Source organism: Eucyclogobius newberryi, unplaced genomic scaffold (assembly GCF_026437365.1).
Source record: "Eucyclogobius newberryi isolate DKJ021-1_F unplaced genomic scaffold, fEucNew1.0.hap1 SCAF_2, whole genome shotgun sequence".
NCBI classification, from domain to species: domain Eukaryota; kingdom Metazoa; phylum Chordata; class Actinopteri; order Gobiiformes; family Gobiidae; genus Eucyclogobius; species Eucyclogobius newberryi.
This window is the reverse complement of record NW_027315834.1, coordinates 14889047-14907543: the sequence shown is the minus strand read 5'-3', so window position 1 is coordinate 14907543 and position 18497 is coordinate 14889047. Positions and strand designations below refer to the sequence as shown.

The 18497-nt window shown below is 40.4% G+C and overlaps 2 protein-coding genes across 2 annotated transcripts in view; one reads left to right on the top strand and one right to left on the bottom strand.

Annotated features, from left to right (window-relative positions):
• Positions 1-18497, bottom strand: part of phf24 (PHD finger protein 24) — a 289741-nt gene that overhangs the window by 174904 nt on the left and 96340 nt on the right. The gene's annotated exons all lie outside the window — the stretch shown is intronic.
• Positions 1183-15262, top strand: LOC140367262 (uncharacterized). The gene is made up of 2 exons (XM_072453636.1): positions 1183-1270; positions 12882-15262. The coding sequence occupies exon 2, from the start codon at positions 12903-12905 to the stop codon at positions 14391-14393; it is 1491 nt and encodes a 496-aa protein (XP_072309737.1). The 5' UTR covers positions 1183-1270; positions 12882-12902; the 3' UTR covers positions 14394-15262.

Sequence of the window (18497 nt, the reverse complement as noted above, 5' to 3'; positions counted from 1 at the left end):
CAATAAAGGAATATCTTATCTTATCTTATCTTATCTTATCTTATAAGTTGGAGAAGGAGAACTGGTTTGTCCCCTATCAGAATGGCTTTAGGAAGGGGAGGAGCAGCATGGAGTCAGTATTATCTCTAGACTGACATTATAAAAGCATATGCATGTAAAGAGGTTCTTGTTGCTGTTTTCTTGGATATTGAGAAGGCCTATGACATGTTGTGGAGGGAGCGGCTGATAATTAAACTGTATCATGCAGGCATTTGATCTCACACTTTAAATTGGGCATTTTTACAAGACCATAATATTCAAGTCAGAGTAGGCAGCGCTTTATCTCAAGTAGTGAGTATTGATAATGGCACGCCCCAAGAAAGTGTAATTAGTCCAGTTCTGTTTAATGTGATGGATGATATTGTTATAAATGTTGGGGCGGGTATGGGATGTCTCTGTTTGTTGATGATGGGGCTGTGTGGAAGAGAGGTCGGAATGTCACATTAGTTTTTAATAAGTTGCAAAGGGCATTGACTAGTATTATGGAATGGGGAAGCTAGTGGGGTTTTAACATTTCTGTGGAGAAATCAAAGTTAATGTTTTTTGGGGGAAAAGGGAAGATGGGAAATGTAGGCCTGAAGCAGTATGATAAGGCACTGGAAAGGGTTGCATCATTCAAATGTTTGGGGGTCCATCTTGATGAAAAGATGACATGGAGAATACACATTTGGAAAGTGGCAGATAAATGTAATAATTAGTAATTCATATAATGTGATGTCTTTCTGGTAGTAACTGGGGGTCAGACAAAACCACTTTGTTAATGATAGTTGAAAAAGATTCAGTTGTTGTCGTCTGGACTCAGTTTAGAAAAAAGAAGAAAAGACTCTCATCCAAGAGTCATTGACAATGACAACTGAATCTTTTTCTACAAAGAACACTCCTGGATGAATGAGGGATTACATCGACTTTGTTAATGATATATTAGAATTTTGTTGAAAGTTTAATCACAATTATATTTTGTTTTGGGATTGTATACAAACGTTTCCCATGTTTACTTTGCTGTTGGGAATCAGCTAAAGAGGGAGATGTGATGTGATTTAATTTGATCATTACTATGTGCTCCACTAGGAGGCGCTACTGTTTTGTGTTGCAGCTTGTCGCTGCTTGTTGAAGAAGGAGTGCCCTTTGACCTAAGATGGCCACTGTTATCGCCGATACTGAATTCTGTCTAATCTTCTCAATAAAAGACTTTTAAGTCGACTCCAACGGCTCCAACTCGATACAGCCGAAGGTAAGTGGAAAATGACATTATATTTGTACAGGAATGTGTTTCATTCACTTATGTCCAGCGTTTAGGCCAACGTTTTAACTTGTTTGTGACATAAGCTAGTCAGCTAACACCACAAACCTAAACCAACAAGGCAAATGAAATGAAAACTCTTTTTATCGGCTCGGCTGGATGTGAAGTGAATTACTGAGTGTGTTTCTACTATTATTTTACACATTCATTGCTGCTTATGAAAGATATACGTGTTTCAACCGTTGTCCCGGCAACAATAGACTCAAACTACCGTAAGTTGAGGAGGTTTTGTTTTTTTTAATGATAATTTCAATGAATACACCCATTCTTGTGAAAGTAGGCAGTATATGGTTAACAGACGGACAAGAAGTACTAACACGGATTAGTAATGAAAGTAAAAGTAAATTAAATGTTGTCAAAGATGAGAGAAGAGTTGTAGTTGAGTAGAGTTGTCTCCAGAGGTGCAGTTCCAGGTTCTTTTTCAGTCCTTCCTTTCATGTGCTTCGGAAAAGAAAAGAAAACGCATAGTTCCTTATGAAATACACTGAAAAGTAACCCAAAAAAGTAACACCCCAGCATTGAGAGATAACGGAGTAACTGTTGAATTAAAAACATAAATCATGAGATAGAACAACAAACCAAAGATAGGCCATAGGCTGTAACTCAGAATGTGGCTAGAAAATGAATTTCGCTCCACCACATCAAGACTACTTTTCAAAAGTGGTTTTCCAATCTCAAAGATGTACTTGAGCTGGGGGAAAAAGTTCTCCGCATGATTTCTGCCAGTATTTGAGAAAATAGGTGTCGAAGTTGCCAGTTTACCCAAATATGTGACAAATTGGGCTGTACACCCATCTTCATACCTTCTTATTTTTTTCATTCTTTGATTGATTACTTCAGAAATTCAGATTCTCAGATACATAACTACTTTCTTGAGGGATGTAAAGTGGTGAGACTCTGGGTGCTTTAGTTTATGTGCAAATGTAAGTTAAAAAAACAGTTTTAACAATTTTGCATGTTATCGTTACGCACTTGAAAACTCTTACTCCACGTTTAGTATTCAACTGAACGCTTCAACAATTACAAATTCTCTAGTCTTGATTCATACTACACTATAAAAACATAATCTAAAAGTAGTATTTTAACCCTTTCAACACCAGTTGCCCATTTGAAGAAAGAAAACATAGGCTATTGGTAAAGGTTTTATTCTATAGAACGGATATAATTTTATGTAATGTATTTACAATATGAACAATATGAATAATTACAATCATAAAATCAGTATTTACATCGTGATAAACAGGCTAATTAACATGTGTATCTTTCGATCTAGTATAAGGCAAACTTTCTGCAGAATAGGATATACATACAAACAGAGGAATGATATAAGTATGATTGTCAAAATGTGTAAGTACAACATTAACATGAGGCCATGACATTGGACTGGTTTGATTTTTACCTTTTGAGGACAAATATATATCTTGGCAAATTGACAGTAAACAAAGATCAACCTCCTCGGATACATTTACCATGTTAGACAATGTCAATTTATCACTAGCACCTACACACCAAGCTAGTAAGTTATAAAGTTCAATTGGCACAATCTTTCTGGCAGAGGAAACATTTAGATCCTCTGATGTAGAAGGCCAATTTACATCCATACTAGGGGCACTTTTGACCGCTTGTTTCATCCATACTAGGGGCACTTTTGACCGCTTGTTTCAGTGATACTAGGGGCACTTTTGACCGCTTGTTTCAGTGATACTAGGGGCACTCTTGACCGCTTGTTTCATCCATACTAGGGGCACTCTTGACTGCTTGTTTCATCCATACTAGGGGCACTTTTGACCGCTTGTTTCAGTGATACTAGGGGCACTCTTGACCGCTTGTTTCATCCATACTAGGGGCACTCTTGACCGCTTGTTTCATCCATACTAGGGGCACTCTTGACCGCTTGTTTCAGTGATACTAGGGGCACTCTTGACCGCTTGTTTCATCCATACTAGGGGCACTCTTGACCGCTTGTTTCAGTGATACTAGGGGCACTCTTGACCGCTTGTTTCATCCATACTAGGGGCACTCTTGACCGCTTGTTTCAGTGATACTAGGGGCACTCTTGACCGCTTGTTTCATCCATACTAGGGGCACTCTTGACCGCTTGTTTCAGTAATACACCTGCACTGTAAACTGTCCTTGAGAGCTCTCGCAGTGCTGCATCTTTACCACTTTCTGGCACCATTTCTCCATCACTACATGACATCTCAGAAACTGACATATCAGTTTCAGTTGAAAAATCCTGGTGGAGAAGTCCTGTCGTCTCTGTGGAAACCATTTCACTCAGGTTTCTTCTTGGTGGTTTGTGAATATTCAGCTGTGGTAAGTCTCGCTGTAATCTCTTCTTTAGAAGATCGGATCTGTAAAAATTAGACAAGTAATAGAAATTCATAAGTATTGATAGATTACTATTTTATTTGTGTTTTAGTTTTAGAATTATTATTTTATTTGTGTTTTAGTATCCTATGTTTGTTGTTTATTTTGTGTTGTGTTTTAACAGGGTAACCACTTTTCTCACTGGGTTTTCCCTGTATAAATAAACAAATGAATGGAAATATGTAGACTCCTGTAGCTAACAGGATTGGTTTGATCTTGAATGAAATTTCATGAATAAACATAGCTGTGATGTTTATCTGATCTTCTATTGTTTTCTTTCATAAACAATAAGAATAATTTAATTACCGGTAACTTCCATGACCAGGGTGTTTTTTGATGAATTTCTGGAACAGGGACAAGAGCTTCTTCATTCTGAGGATTTCCTGATTTTCAATCAGTCATGTCCGGATGACAGTGTCACAGAATACTGTATATGCATCGCCATACTCCCAGACTTTAGGTCACCTGTATAAAGCAAGGAAATGCAGTGATTGGTCAGTGATTGAAATATACTAGCTCACTACAAACAGAAATTTGCTTTGATTCAAACGTCTTTAAAATTATCGTGTAGTCATTACAATAATTTTCAATTAAATTATGAATTTATCTAAATATATGGAAATATATATATTTTTTTTGATTACCAAAATGTTACCTTTCATCACTTGTCTTCTTTGTCAGAAAGCTTGAGTATTCTTTGTAACACCTCTTGTGATAGAGGTGCCTTCAATGGCAACACAATCTTTACCTCTGGTACACATCAGGATGGATTCATCTGCTCTTGATTCAGCTGCTTTGACCAAACTTCCTAGTAAAGGAGAAGTAAAAGAATTTCAATCAAGGGTGAGCACAATCAGTAAACAATCGCAAAAGTTGTATTGCCTTTTTATTCAACTCACATCATCATACAGTCTTACGTACATTACATCTACACCTACATGTAATAAACTAGGCACATATTCCTATAGAGATCTGTTCTTTTCTTCTGTATCTACCTCTGGATCTTCCTGCGTTGCATCAATGAAATGTCCCCATGTGGGACAATAAAGGATTATCTTATCTTATCTATGTATATTTTGGCCAACTTATTTCACTGTGATTAGTCCTATTTACCACGAGCAAGAGAAAACACACATGCAAGAATCAATATATAATCTACTCACCAGCAGTTAAAGTTTCAGCTTGGACCAATTTATCTTTCTTTGTCTTGTGAGCCTCTTTGATACAGCGATCAACCTTCTGCAAATGATGCAAACTGCAGGAAGTACATCCCTTGACTTTTTAGATGATTTTGTCTTTACATCTGTGGTAGATCTCAGTCGTTTGGGAGAAGGTGGCAGAGTTGATGTGGTAGATTCACCTTCTCACCCTCGCCATGCTGCCCACATACCGACTGTTTTGCTTTTCTATAGCATGTAGGGTGAAACGTCTATAGCATGTAGGGTGAAACGTCTATAGCATGTAGGGTGAAAAGTCTATAGCATGTAGGGTGAAACGTCTATAGCATGTAGGGTGAAACGTCTATAGCATGTAGGGTGAAACGTCTATAGCATGTAGGGTGAAAGCCTGGCTTGTTACTTTCCAGAAAATGAGAAAGATTTCCGTCCGAAGAAGCCACAGAAGACGTAGGATAGTTTTGTTTGGCGAAGTCATCATTGTGTACACAAACAGCTGCCGCTAACGCGCGGTCTATTCCATCGATTTCTATTCACTTCCGAGCACAAGTCACCAGCTTCCTCCAGCGGACAACAGTCTGTGGCTGTGTTTGTTCTTTTTCTACCGATGAAATGTGTGTGATGCACGTGTTATCCATATTTTCATAGTGTTTTCTATCGGCTCGAGAGACAACATGCCGCTCCACGGGAGCAGCCATATTTTATGTTGTTGTTGTAACTCTCACCTGATTGGCTGATTCAGAGGCGGAATGATTCAGGCGTAGGGATATTGCGCTATCAGGCTGAGAATATAGTTCCGCATTTAAGTTATCGCCGTAAAAAAACTGGCGCGATCCGAGTGGAGAACTTTTGGTCATGAGCTAATGGTACAATGATAATTTTATATTTGAAGTATTTTTTTAGTCTTGTGACAGGTGTAGCGAACTTGAACGATACAGGCTACAGCCTATGGCCTAAGATGAAGCCCATGACACCATTCCTTTAGATTTGATTCAACTCTCATATTAAAGGGCTGTTTTTTTAAGTAGTGCAAATATCAAATGAATAAAACTATTGCCCTTTATTTATATAATTTGATAATGAGTCATCGTTAATTCATTTCAATTTATTTTTGTACGCCCAAAATCATAACAACCGTTGCCTCTGAGGGCGACAGTGAAAAAGCAGCTCAAACAATGTCCAAAGGGAAGATGTTCATTGGCCAAGAAGAACTAGAAAAAAAAATTGTTTAGGAAAGATTATAAACTTGGAGTTCCACAACCAGTTCTTCAGGAGGAGAACCAGTTCTTCCAGGCAGTTGAAGGACCGTGCATATGGGGTAGAGACTGTTTCACCAGGAGAGGAGCATCTGGGTCCTCAGGGATGGAAGGGAGTGAGAAAAGAAAAAGAAAAGGAAATGAACAGATTGCAAGTGGAATTGAATATTAAATATTGTTTTGTTAGAATAAGTAGTCTTTATCAGAGGATAGTACTCAAGCTGCCATACTTCCCTCATAGTTGCTCCTAGGGCAGCGTAGCTGAAACTGCAGGTTTATATTTCTGTTCCCAACTGGCCTGACTATAAGCGATTTCAAAGAGGAACGTTTTAAGCCTGGTCTTAAATGAAGAGACTGTGTCGGCCTCTTTAACATGGACAGGAGCTGATTCCATAACACAGGAGCTTGGGAGCTAAGCGCTCGACCTCTTGGGACCACCAGAAGTCCAGCATTTTGAGAGTGAAGAGCTCTGTTTGGATGATATTGTACTAAAGCACCTTTGAGGTGAGATGGGGCCATATCATTTGTGGCTTTGTAAGTCAGAAGGAGGAGTTTAAATTTGATTCTAAACTTGACAGGAGCCAGTAAAGAGACTCCAGCACCGGCGTAATGTGCTCTCTTCTTTTAATTCCTGTTGGTAATCTTCAGGGCTCAGATTAAGGATTTTCTCTTGTATAGCAATGCTGCTAAACAATCCGTTCTTTTTTTCAAATTTGTATAGCAACTTGATAATTTCATAGCAAAACACAAAAGTGACTAACAATCAATATTTTTCATTGATGTAACAAGATTATTTATTTCAATTGTATTTGTAAACATTCTATTAAAAAAAACTGATTTTTAAAAACGTGTAAATGTGAGTATTTTGGCATTTGAATGATCTGCAAAGACTTTGGCGTTTAGGAGCTATTGACCTTGGATGTCCAAATCTGTGAATCTGACGCTAACTTTACCGGACTGTGGCTCCTCCCGCTTTCAGACTCACGATTTGAAACAGCAGCGGGATACTAAAACACTTTTATTCTGACGAATGCAATGCAGTTGAGAGAAATTGTGTTGAATTTTGCGATGCGATACTGCTTATTCTGAACCCTGATCTTGCTGCTGCATTTTGAACCAGTTGAAAGCTTTTTTTAGAGCTTTTAGGACACACTGCGAGCAGGGAGTTGCAGAAATCTAATCTAGATGTTACGAATGCATGGATACGTTTTTCAGCAACGCAGAGCCTGCTTAGGCCGCAGTTATTTTATTACTTGGTTTACGGATTTTTAAATGAAATATATTGCACGGGCGGACGGAATATAAATATAATTTCAATTTCAAAAGATGTTTTCCTCCGGGTTTGCCCAAAATGCACCACGGGAGGAGAGGGGGGGAGACGCGGCGCGCAGTGTGCACCCTCCCTCACCCACCCAGTTACGGCATAACGCGCTGAAGAAAATGTGGTAAACAGGTTTAAAATTTGTATTTGCGATATAAAGGCGCGCAGCAGAAAGAGACGGGCGACAGACCCGCTGCGTCACAGACTTCCGCAGGAGTTTGGCGAGAAATTGCTTCACGCACTCTTGTCTTTTGACATAATACCACTTTTTACATTTAATTTAATGCTATTTTGCTTTGTCGGCGGTACTTTATAAAAAAAAATGATAATGATTTATTTAATTTAATTTATATTGTATAAATCAATCTTCTAAGTGCGGCGGATCCGTAAACCAAGTAATAAAATAACTAAGGCCTTAGTTTTATTTTCTACGAAGTGAGCGCGTCGCATTGAAGTGGCCTTATTGGTATGCAGATATTGAATACAATAGTTCTCTACATCTATACTAGTCCAACCACAGGAAAAGAGCCATAAGCAGACAACTTTTTATTAATTGCCTCTCTGTTGGCGTGTTCGCGCCGTGGGGCGCTGTCGCCCTGCGCGCGTATTCACTATTTTTCTTATTGTCACTTGATGATGTGAGCACTTTTCGTCAGTCACGCCAAATAACTTCACCGCTGAAACACCGAGTGTGCATATCGCCCCCGCCATGGCAACCAGTCTGCACGCTGATTAAAAGTGCGGCGATTTTCATATCTTACGATCTCCACAGATGATTTTTTTTTCCCGCAGCTTTTGGATTTGCTCCCACGTTTTATTTTCTAGAAGAATGACAATCTAGTTTTAAGATTATTTGTCAGCTCCTGTATGTGTTTGTTGAAGGAGAGTTTATCATCTCTCCAGATGCCCAAGTACTTGTTCAATCATATTAATCATATTACCATCAAGCGTAAGAATAGATATATTTTCAAATCATTTTTCTGGCCTCCTTTGTGCAAAGGGAGAACAAAAGCAGTTTTCCATAGTAATGGGATACTTTCGGTTTGAATTGTGAGATTAAAAACATGAGTTAACCAATTTACTATTAGTGGGGCTGATAACAAATGGAACTTAGGTTCGAGGGTGTCGGCTCCAGTGGACTTTTTTGGATCTATAAACGGCAACATATTTAATACTTCATACTGTGTAAAGGGCTTAAGGGAAAATACTTGATCATCAGGTCTATTCTCATGTATTTGGAAAATTACAACAGTTGGAGCAGCAGCATCAAAGATATTTCCAGCGTCAGCAAAGTGCTGATTAAATGCATCACAAATATATTATTTAGTTGTCAAGCTGATTGAATCTTTAATAATTTAATTTGGTAAAGAGGGAGTAGAATTTTGCAATAAGGATTTAACTGTTTGCCACATTTTGCAGAATTCCCCTGTGATTCCATGAAAGTTTTGATGTAGTAAGATGTTTTGGTATTACGAACAGAAGTGACATTTATTGCACTTTTGGCCAGGCTTTATCACGCTCTCGAGATAATGCAGCAATGTCTGGACAGAACCAGGGATTATTCTTATTTTTTACCCTGACTCTTTTAAGAGGGGCATGTTTATCGGTAATATCATTAAATGTTTTAATGAAAAAGTCCAGTGCTGTGTTGGGTTCTGGAATACTAGTAGTAAAACCAATTACACTATAGTATAGATCAGACTGAAATGCTTGTTCATTAAAATGCTTATAGGACCTTTTAACAGTTACACTTGATTTGGATTTAATACATTGTGTGTTCCGCACACACCCAAAAGGACAGTGGCCACTAAAATCTAGAGGAAAGACACCACTACAGTGGTAATTTTGAGGCTTATTGCTTGAAGGTGGTATGGACGATTTTTTTCAGCAAATTTTTTTATCATATTCCCTCGTGGCGTGGATAAATCATTTGTCCTGCCACGTATCAATCATAAAACGCACCTACCGCTCACCTGCAGCCGCGTCAGGCTCGTCCCCACGTTTCCGCGTGCCTAAGCGCATGGATCTATCATAATATAGTTCCCTCAGTGTACGGGACAAAATGAAGACAGAGAAAGTTCGAGCTGACGCAGAAGTGGACAGAAATCTACGGGAGACGAGCGATGCGATGTGCTCCGTTGCGCTAATAAACAAACGCACGTGTGTGTTGTATCAGTCCGCACGGGGGAGTGCGCATGCGCACTTCCGCCTGCGTTCTCAAATTGCCGAAAAATCGTCCATACCGCCTTTAAGACAATGTCTAGTAATGTTGTTTTAAGTGGGTCTTTAGGGTCAGATCGGGTGGGAGTAGTAATAAGTTGTGTGAGGTTTAATTCATTACAATAGTTCTTTGGACTGTCAGAAGTTTTGGATTACCAATCGATGTTCATGTCACCTAAAACAAGCAACTCGGAATGATCAAAAGTGGAGAGGAAAGTAAAGAAGTCTGAAGTCCCAGTATTATTTTTACCCAAACCCACCTCTAGAACTATGTATTCAAAACTTTTTGACTTTGGATTTTACAGTTGCAGTGAAACAAGATTTTTACAAATATTGCTACTTCACCTCCTTTACTGGGTCTATCACAACGGAATATATTAAAATTGTCCAATGAAATGTCAGCATCTGAGATCCTGGGGGGTTAACCATGTTTCAGAAAATACAAATATATCAGGATTGGCTTCTTTTGCCCACAATAAATTTGAAATCAATTTAAATGTTGATACATTTAAAACACTGTTTAGAACATTATCATCTTGAATCTTTGATATAGGCTGGTTTTTAGTAGGCTTAATGCTGATTAAATATGATTTGTAGTTTTTGTTTTTTTTCTGTTTTGACTCTGTTCCAATTCACAACACAAATGTCACTTGAATCCTTTCCCAGTTGCATAGGTGCAATAGAGTTTTGGGCAGGTTGAGGCCCTGATACTAATGTTCTGCTTGTAATCCTGACTGGTATCTGAAGAGGTCCATGAGTATTTGAAGTCACTATACCTGATTGTCACACATTGACTGCTGCAGATGCAAGAGTGAGGTCGATGTTAAGAGAGAGAAGACGGGATCCATACATATTTGGGTGAATGCGATCCCACGTAAACAGTTCAAATCATTTGAAAAAAGCAGCAAAGTTATCCACATGTGGTATTTGCTTGGCACCACAGTATGACTTAAGCCAAACATGCAATTGTCTGAGGCAACTGAATTTCACGTCTCTAAAGCAGGGCGCTGGCAGTGGACCTGAGATTACAGAGTTTTCCTGTGCTCTTCACAAAGATAACCAGCTGTTGAATGCTGAAAGACGGCTGTACAATTCAGCATTGATCCGATTGGGCAGGGCACCAGAAAATATTACGGTATCTGACATCGACATTGCCAATTCACACACCACACCTACTTGTAATTTGAGCCCTCTGATTTTCTCCGCTGGGCGTCGTTACCGCCTGCGTGAATCACGACTCGACGGAACCTCTGTCTACTCTGCTTTAAGAGCCTAAGGTTTCCTTCGATGTCACCCATTCTGGTCCCTGGATAACACAAGACGTTAGCAGCAGCTGGCAGCTTCACGTCATACTTCCCAACTCTCCCAATTTGGTCTGGAGTGTCCCGATTTGGGGTAAATCTCCCGATTTGAAGATATTCCAATACAAAAATCAAAAATCGACCTTTTCTACACCATTAGCCTTTATTTTGGTAGCAAAGGCGGGCGGGGGGAACATATGGGCGCCGCCATGTTTGTTGTGATTACGCTGCTGGGCGTTTCCGCCCCCCAGAATGCAAAGCAGGACTCGTGCTCTCACTGAAACTACGTCACGGTGTGTGGGCGGGGGACACACGCTCTCGCGAGACTACTTCACGGTGTGGGCGGGGGGGACACGCTCTCGCGAGATTACGTCACGAGGTGGGCGGGGGAGGCGGATCGCTCTTGGTGAGGGTGGGGGCGAATCTCAAACCAAGCTGTTTGCATTTCCATGTTTGTGAGTGGGGTCCAAGATATGGGTGATATTTCATAACTATTATGTTATGGGTGTTGCACAACACTTATTATTATCAAATATTAGGGGTAGAATACGAAACGGGAAAAATGGCATGATATGGGACAGGCTGCAAAATAGACGGGGGCCCATAAGCCCTCAAATTGCCTGCGGGCCCGGGGTTTGAATTGGGAGGGGGCCCGCCGTGCCCCTGTATCGAAATTCCTCAAAAGAATCTATAACTAGTAATTTGGCCATATTTGGGGCATTTTCATCGCTTAAGTTTTGTTTTGACAGACATGCCACTTCGCAGTATTCTCGTATCTCATTGGCCGAGCGGTGTCCGTGATCTAATTTCGATGAAAGTGGGCATCTGATTGGCCGCTGCGTTCGGTCGTGTTCGGGTGTACTCTGAAATGCCTGGTCTAATTTTGCGTGTGAAAAGTGATATCTAGGTCGGCGGGCGTCAATCTCTACTCAGTCCACAATTCAGTCTTTTTAAAGTTGTTTGCAACAAAAGCTGTGTCAATGTGGAAGTATCCAAGGCCCCCTCACTTTGGAGTTGTTAGCATCAGGGTAATGTATATATGTTAGTAGTTTATTTTGTAGGCTGTGATTTTATATATTCCACTATCTCTCCTTGTGTCAAATGCTATACAGTATTTATTTTGTATTTAAGAAACATTATTATATTGAATTAAAACAGTATTGAAAGATCATGATCTCTGGTTTATAGGAATTCAGTATTTGTGCTCTTCCTTCATATCAAATAAAATATAAAAGTACTTTTAATAGTTTTACATGCTAATAACAAGGTTTAAAACAACAAATGTATCTTGTTCTTATGACCCTGTGATGCAGCGCGCGCTTGTGGGCCCCTGAAATTGCTGGGGGGCCCCTAACTTTTTTAGATAGGGGGCCCCCCCTGGCCCCTAACTCTAAAATCTATTTCTCAGCCTGTGGGATCTTTAAAGATGCTAAATGTTTTTGCTGAATGTTCCTTTTTCTGTTCGCTTGTTCAGACATTAGTCACTTGCCTGTCACAAGACGGTTATGAAGTTCTCACAAAGTACAAAGTATCAAACATGACTCTCCCACTTTACACACATTCACACAAACACATTTCATTGTTTCACTGTATGTTCATTGCTGTGGCAACATGTTTTTGCCAAATCCTTTGCCAAAATGTTAAATGCAAACAAGATTTAATGACAGAGCTGTGGGTCAGACAGGTTTGATACTGTCCTCACCCAAAGCCAGAGCCTGTTACACAGTCCACATTCTTACAGAAACAATAAAGTCCTGTTCATTTCATAAGTCACTGAAGCTTTTGAAAATCCGTAACCACTCTCAACAGTGATAAGGAACTGACAAAATACAAGTTATTTATTTAAGACCTTTATTACTTCATGCATTCACTTCTCTTCTTTTTCTGTGTTCATGGCAGATCTAAAAGTCCATCCGAAGAATGGGGTTCACCTGTGACCTGTGTGGAAAGACATTGAGCGCTGCTTCTTCACTCAAGAGACACTGCAGAGCCCACACAGGAGAAAAACCATACAAGTGTGACCAGTGTGAAAAGGCTTATAGAACATCACATGAGCTCTTAAATCATTACCGAACCCACACAGGAGAAAAGCCATACGAGTGTGACCAGTGTGGAAAGGGTTTTTCTACAGCAAGTCATCTCAAGACCCACTCCAGAATCCACTCTGGAGAGAAACCTTACAGGTGTAATTTTTGTGAGAAGGTATTTTCCCAGTCAAGCCACTTAATATCACACATGAGAATCCACACTGGAGAGAAACCTTACAGCTGTGATGTTTGTGAGATGGCATTTTCAGGCACAAGCAGCTTAATAACACACATGAGAATCCACACTGGAGAGAAACCTTACAGCTGTTATGTTTGTGAGAAGGCATTTTCCCAGTCAAACCACTTAATATCACACATGAAAATCCACACTGGAGAAAAACCTTACACCTGTGATGTTTGTGAGAAGGCATTTTCTCGGTCAAACCACTTAATATCACACATGAGAATCCACACTGGAGAAAAAACATACGAGTGTGACCAGTGTGGAAACAGTTTTTCTCATGCAGGTGCTCTCAAGAAACACACCAGAATACACTCTGGAGAGAAACCTTACAGCTGTGATGTTTGTGAGAAGGCATTTTCAGACTCAAGCAGCTTAATATCACACATGAGAATCCACACTGGAGAGAAACCTTACAGCTGTGATGTTTGTGAGAAGGCATTTTCGACATCAAGCAACTTAACATCACACATGAGAACCCACACAGGAGAAAAAACATACGAGTGTGACCAGTGTGGAAACAGTTTTTCCACAGCAAGTCATCTGAAAAGACACACCAGAATCCACTCTGGAGAGAAACCTTACAGCTGTGATGTTTGTGAGAGGGTATTTTCCCAGTCAAGCGCCTTAATATCACACATGAGAGTCCACACTGGAGAGAAACCTTACAGTTGTGAAGTTTGTGAAAAGGCATTTTCCCAGTCAAGCACCTTAATATCACACATGAGAGTCCACACTGGAGAGAAGCCTTTTAAGTGTGACCAGTGTGAAAATGCTTTTGGCACATCAAATGAACTCTCGATTCACTACCGAACCCACACAGGAGAAAAACCATATGAGTGTGACCAGTGTGGAAACTGTTTTTCTTCAGCAAGTAATTTCAAAAGTCACAACAGAATCCACACTGGAGAGAAACCTTACAGCTGTGATGTTTGTAAGAAGGCATTTTCCCAGTCAAACCACTTAATATCACACATGAGAGTCCACACTGGAGAGCAACCTTACAGCTGTGATTTTTGTGGGAAGGCATTTTCAGACTCCAGCAACTTAATAAGACACATGAGAGTCCACACTGTTGAAAACCCTTGGCCTCAGATGCATGTGTTTTCATATCAAACACCTGCTAATGTTCATGTTTTATGATACATGAGCTCGTCATCTGGACCCTGTTTTTTTTTTAAACAGAACGTTTCGACTCTCATCCAAGAGTCATTCTCAATCTGCGGATCTAGTTTGAGAACGCAGATATTTATTCTACTCTGAGTAGGCCCCGCCCACCAGGCAGAACCTACTGATGAAGGGTGTTTACAGTTTCACTTGAGATTACTCTTCTTCGTATCCTAACTAAAGGGCTATCAAACCCTTTTGTTGGCTCACTTTAGCTCCCTCATCACTGAGTACCTGATTAGCATCAGAATGGCCAGGGCTTCTCCCGCCCCATGGCTTCAAGACACTATTGTATGCGACAAGTATTTTGAACCTTAAACTTCCATTTCTGTTCAAAGAGAGATTCTCTTCTGAACAAAATGGCCTCTGTAGGACATATGTGTCCAAAGAGACTTTTTAAAAGACATTACCTTTTCATAATTCAAGACACTGTTGCAGAAAGCGAAGCAAAATGTTGGATGGGTCGAAAAATGTTCCCCATCCCCCATGGACCAACAACACTCTTCACCACACCCCCTCCCCCCTCTTTGGGTCAACACCTCTGATAAAGAACACAGAGGACACCAAATGGTCCGAGGACCTGGCCCCTGTGGAGAAGTGGAATTGTCCACTGTAACAAATCCTCTTGTTCTGCTGGATGGAAACTTTATCGGGATTAAAAAGTCCTTAATGACTGTATTTCACATTGTATTTCACATTTAAACTGACTTAACGTTTACTGTGTGATCTAAACTTGTAACTAAATCATGCTTTAGTTTAGTTTGCCTTAAGAACTGTGTTTGAAATGTGTTTGCCATATTTAATGTACTTCCTCATTACCTGCTAATGAGGTGTGTTCATTGACATTGTTGCAGTATTTTGTTATGGTTACATGTCATTTTGCTGGTTTAAGTTACTGTATATTTGTTCAAATTAGGAATGTTTGACTGAGAGTACGCCCACACCCCATTCACCCCAAACTAATCCAAAATAGTTCCAATTAATTATTAGGATCGGGTTTGGCAATTACATTTTTCTGAATCTGCATTGTACATTTTTAATAAAAATATTTTGGCTAAGATTTGACAGTTTTTTTCAATAACTTTGAGGCTTTGTCAACAATTCACTCACCAATGCAAGTTCCTAGTCTGTGATTTTTGTTCCCTGTCATTTAAACTGGGCCTTCGTCAGGCAAAATGTTTAAAAAAATGTTTTGCCTGTCGAAGGCCCAGTTGCCGAAACGTTGCCTCTTCACCTATAAATTTTACTTGCAAGTAAAACGGTGTGCAGGATTTTTCCCCCTATGAACCTGAAGCTTTGACTTGCGCCATTTCTGTTCGGCCCGGCGGCACTCCCTTTTCTGTGCCCTGACCGAATCATCATTTCTCTATGGCACCTTCTGCTTATTTTTAACCATTTTAGTCTTCATAGGGGCAATGATGTCCAGAACATTCAAAACACTAGATGTAACAGAGTTCAACAAATTATTTACATTAGAACATGAAACATTTTCAAAGTTTATCATTTCCATAAAGAGTGCACCTGTGCCATCATGTATGTGTCATCTTCGAACAACTGCAGGACCAGCCAGTGGTTTGGGAAAAACAGACATGTCAAAGAAGACACAGAAATGATCAAACAACAGCAGCAGCATCGACCACATCAACATTTTAAATATTTACCTCTTTGTAATTATGAGATCTAGAGTGTGCCCTCTGCTGTGGCTGGGGCCACTCTGCTGTGGCTGGGGCCACTCACATTCAAAGACAGCATCAAGCTCTTTAGCGTTTCTGTCAGAAATATTATCAACATGCACATTGAAATCACCTGTAACAACCAAACCATCAAAGTCTGTGCATACGACTGAAAGCAGTAATAGTAGTAAAATCATCGATACAAATTTGGCAGTGCTGGGGAGGCTTGTATAAAAGAATGAAGAGAATGAATGGAGACTGTTTTAGCTCCATATTAAAGGATACATACTCAAATGATGAAAACACCCCAAAAGACAACCTGTGGGTAATTATTTAATCTCTAAAGATTGCACAGACTCCACCTCCTTTTTTTTTTTCTCGTGTTTCAAATATAAACTTAAAGTTGGGTGGAGCAGATTTTATTACACATTTCCTGTGTTTTTTGTCAAGCCATGTTTCAGTTAAAAAACATAAAATCAAGATCAAAAGAATAAATAAAATTATGAGAAGTGAGAGAGTGATTTGTTACATAAGGATCTACATATAGCACCGCAAGTTTCAGACTAGTTTCAGTGGGACTGGGTCTTATCTTTTCACAGGAAATATGAATCAAATTTCTCAGATTGAGCAGCCTGACTCACGTTTTCCCATCTGGATGATGTGACTACAGAAATAGCACTGTTTAATATGACCCGGCAACGCTGAGACCCTGTGCATCCTATCTATGTGAGATGCTAGGTGAAAGGCGAGGGGGGATAAGTGGTGGGGCTTTTGTAGCCGGGGAGAGTTTGGGACCAGGTGAAAGGCGAGGGGGGATAAGTGGTGGGACTTTTGTAGCCTGGGAGAGTTTGGGACCAGGTGAAAGGCGAAGGGGGATACGTGGTGGGGCTTTTATTGGTCTAGTCGGCTTGTGCGGTGAAGAATTGATATAACTCTTGATCTTGCTATATTGGGCGTGAGTGGAGCCATCTTAAGGCTTGATTTGATCAGACTTTCAAAATGGCTGGGAAGGCCCCTGAGTGAAGGTGGAGATGAGAAGGAGAGTGAGGAATCTTTAGTGGGAGTAGATGTTGTAGGGGGGACGCAGGGCTGCTCTAAAGGCAGGGGCGATGACAGGGATGTTGTCGGGCCTGTCACATATGGGTCAAGGTGTTGGTCAAGGTGTTGTGGTGCTGTTGCTGATGAGTCCTTCCCTGGAGGCGGTGGAGGTAATTGTGGAGCAGCTGGAGCTGAATCCTTTGCTGGTGGTGGTGGTGGAGCGGCTGCTGAATTATTTAGTGGATGCTGTGGTTGTGGTGCTGTTGATGCTGAAACATCAACAGCAAGTTATACATTTTTTTAATTTATGTTTATTTTTATGTAAAGCAAAGGGAAGTAGACACGACAGCATCACGGAGTAGGTGTAATAAAAGGAAAATTAGGGCGCGCTACCGCCCCCTCCTCTTGCGGCGTGGCGGCGGCGTGATGAGGGCCGATCATCGCCCCTTGCGGCTAAATTTATTATTATTATCATTATAATTAGAGTCAGAAAAGGTTTATTGACATTGTCAACAAACAGAATTCACAAACATAGGAACTTGCTTTGGTGATTCGGTAATAAACGATAAAACAACCTATATAAGTCAAAAAGAACATACTGAATACTGAATATCTCAGTATTTAACAAAACTTTGTTTCCATGGCTGCACAGTCTTCTGGTGAAAAGGACAACTTCAGTAAACTGCACCATTTGGCTCCATCATCAACTAAGACTAAATAACATGTCACAGCATTAAATTTGACATAATAACATATGAGGGGGTCGAAGGAGAGATTATAGATAACCGGAGGGGCGTCCCGGTGGATCTGTAGTAGACATCCCTGTGCCTGGTGGCTCTGAGTGAGGGGCCGTGGAAATGAGGAAGGAAGGGGTGGCTGCTGGCGAGGTTCGTGCTCAAAGCGAACGTGGCTGGTGCCGTGGTTTGGAGTGTGCGTGGTTGCCGTGAGCATGTTCTGCCGACGGGGCTCTGGGCAAGCGAGAAGCACTGTCCAGGGGACATGTCGTGTTCTCTATATTTTTAGTTTCAAAACGCTGTGTGTTTTATTACAATCATATTCATGAGAAATGTGTTTTATTAGTCCCGCAGCGCAGCGCGGACCGCGGGCACTTTCAAAAGACTGTGGCGTGTCACTATTGTATAAATTAAACTTTCTTGGCCAGACTTGACTCACAAATCAAAAGACACATGTGCATCATTATCTGGACCAATTTCTGTGTAAATATCTCATGTCACAACGTAACACTCACTCGATGAGCACATTTTGGAGCAGATGATGAGCATAAAGTCAAAGCAAGAAGCAGACGAAGCATTAACCTGGACAAAGTGTCCAACCACTGGAGACGTGAGAAGGACAGGCGTGCAAAAAA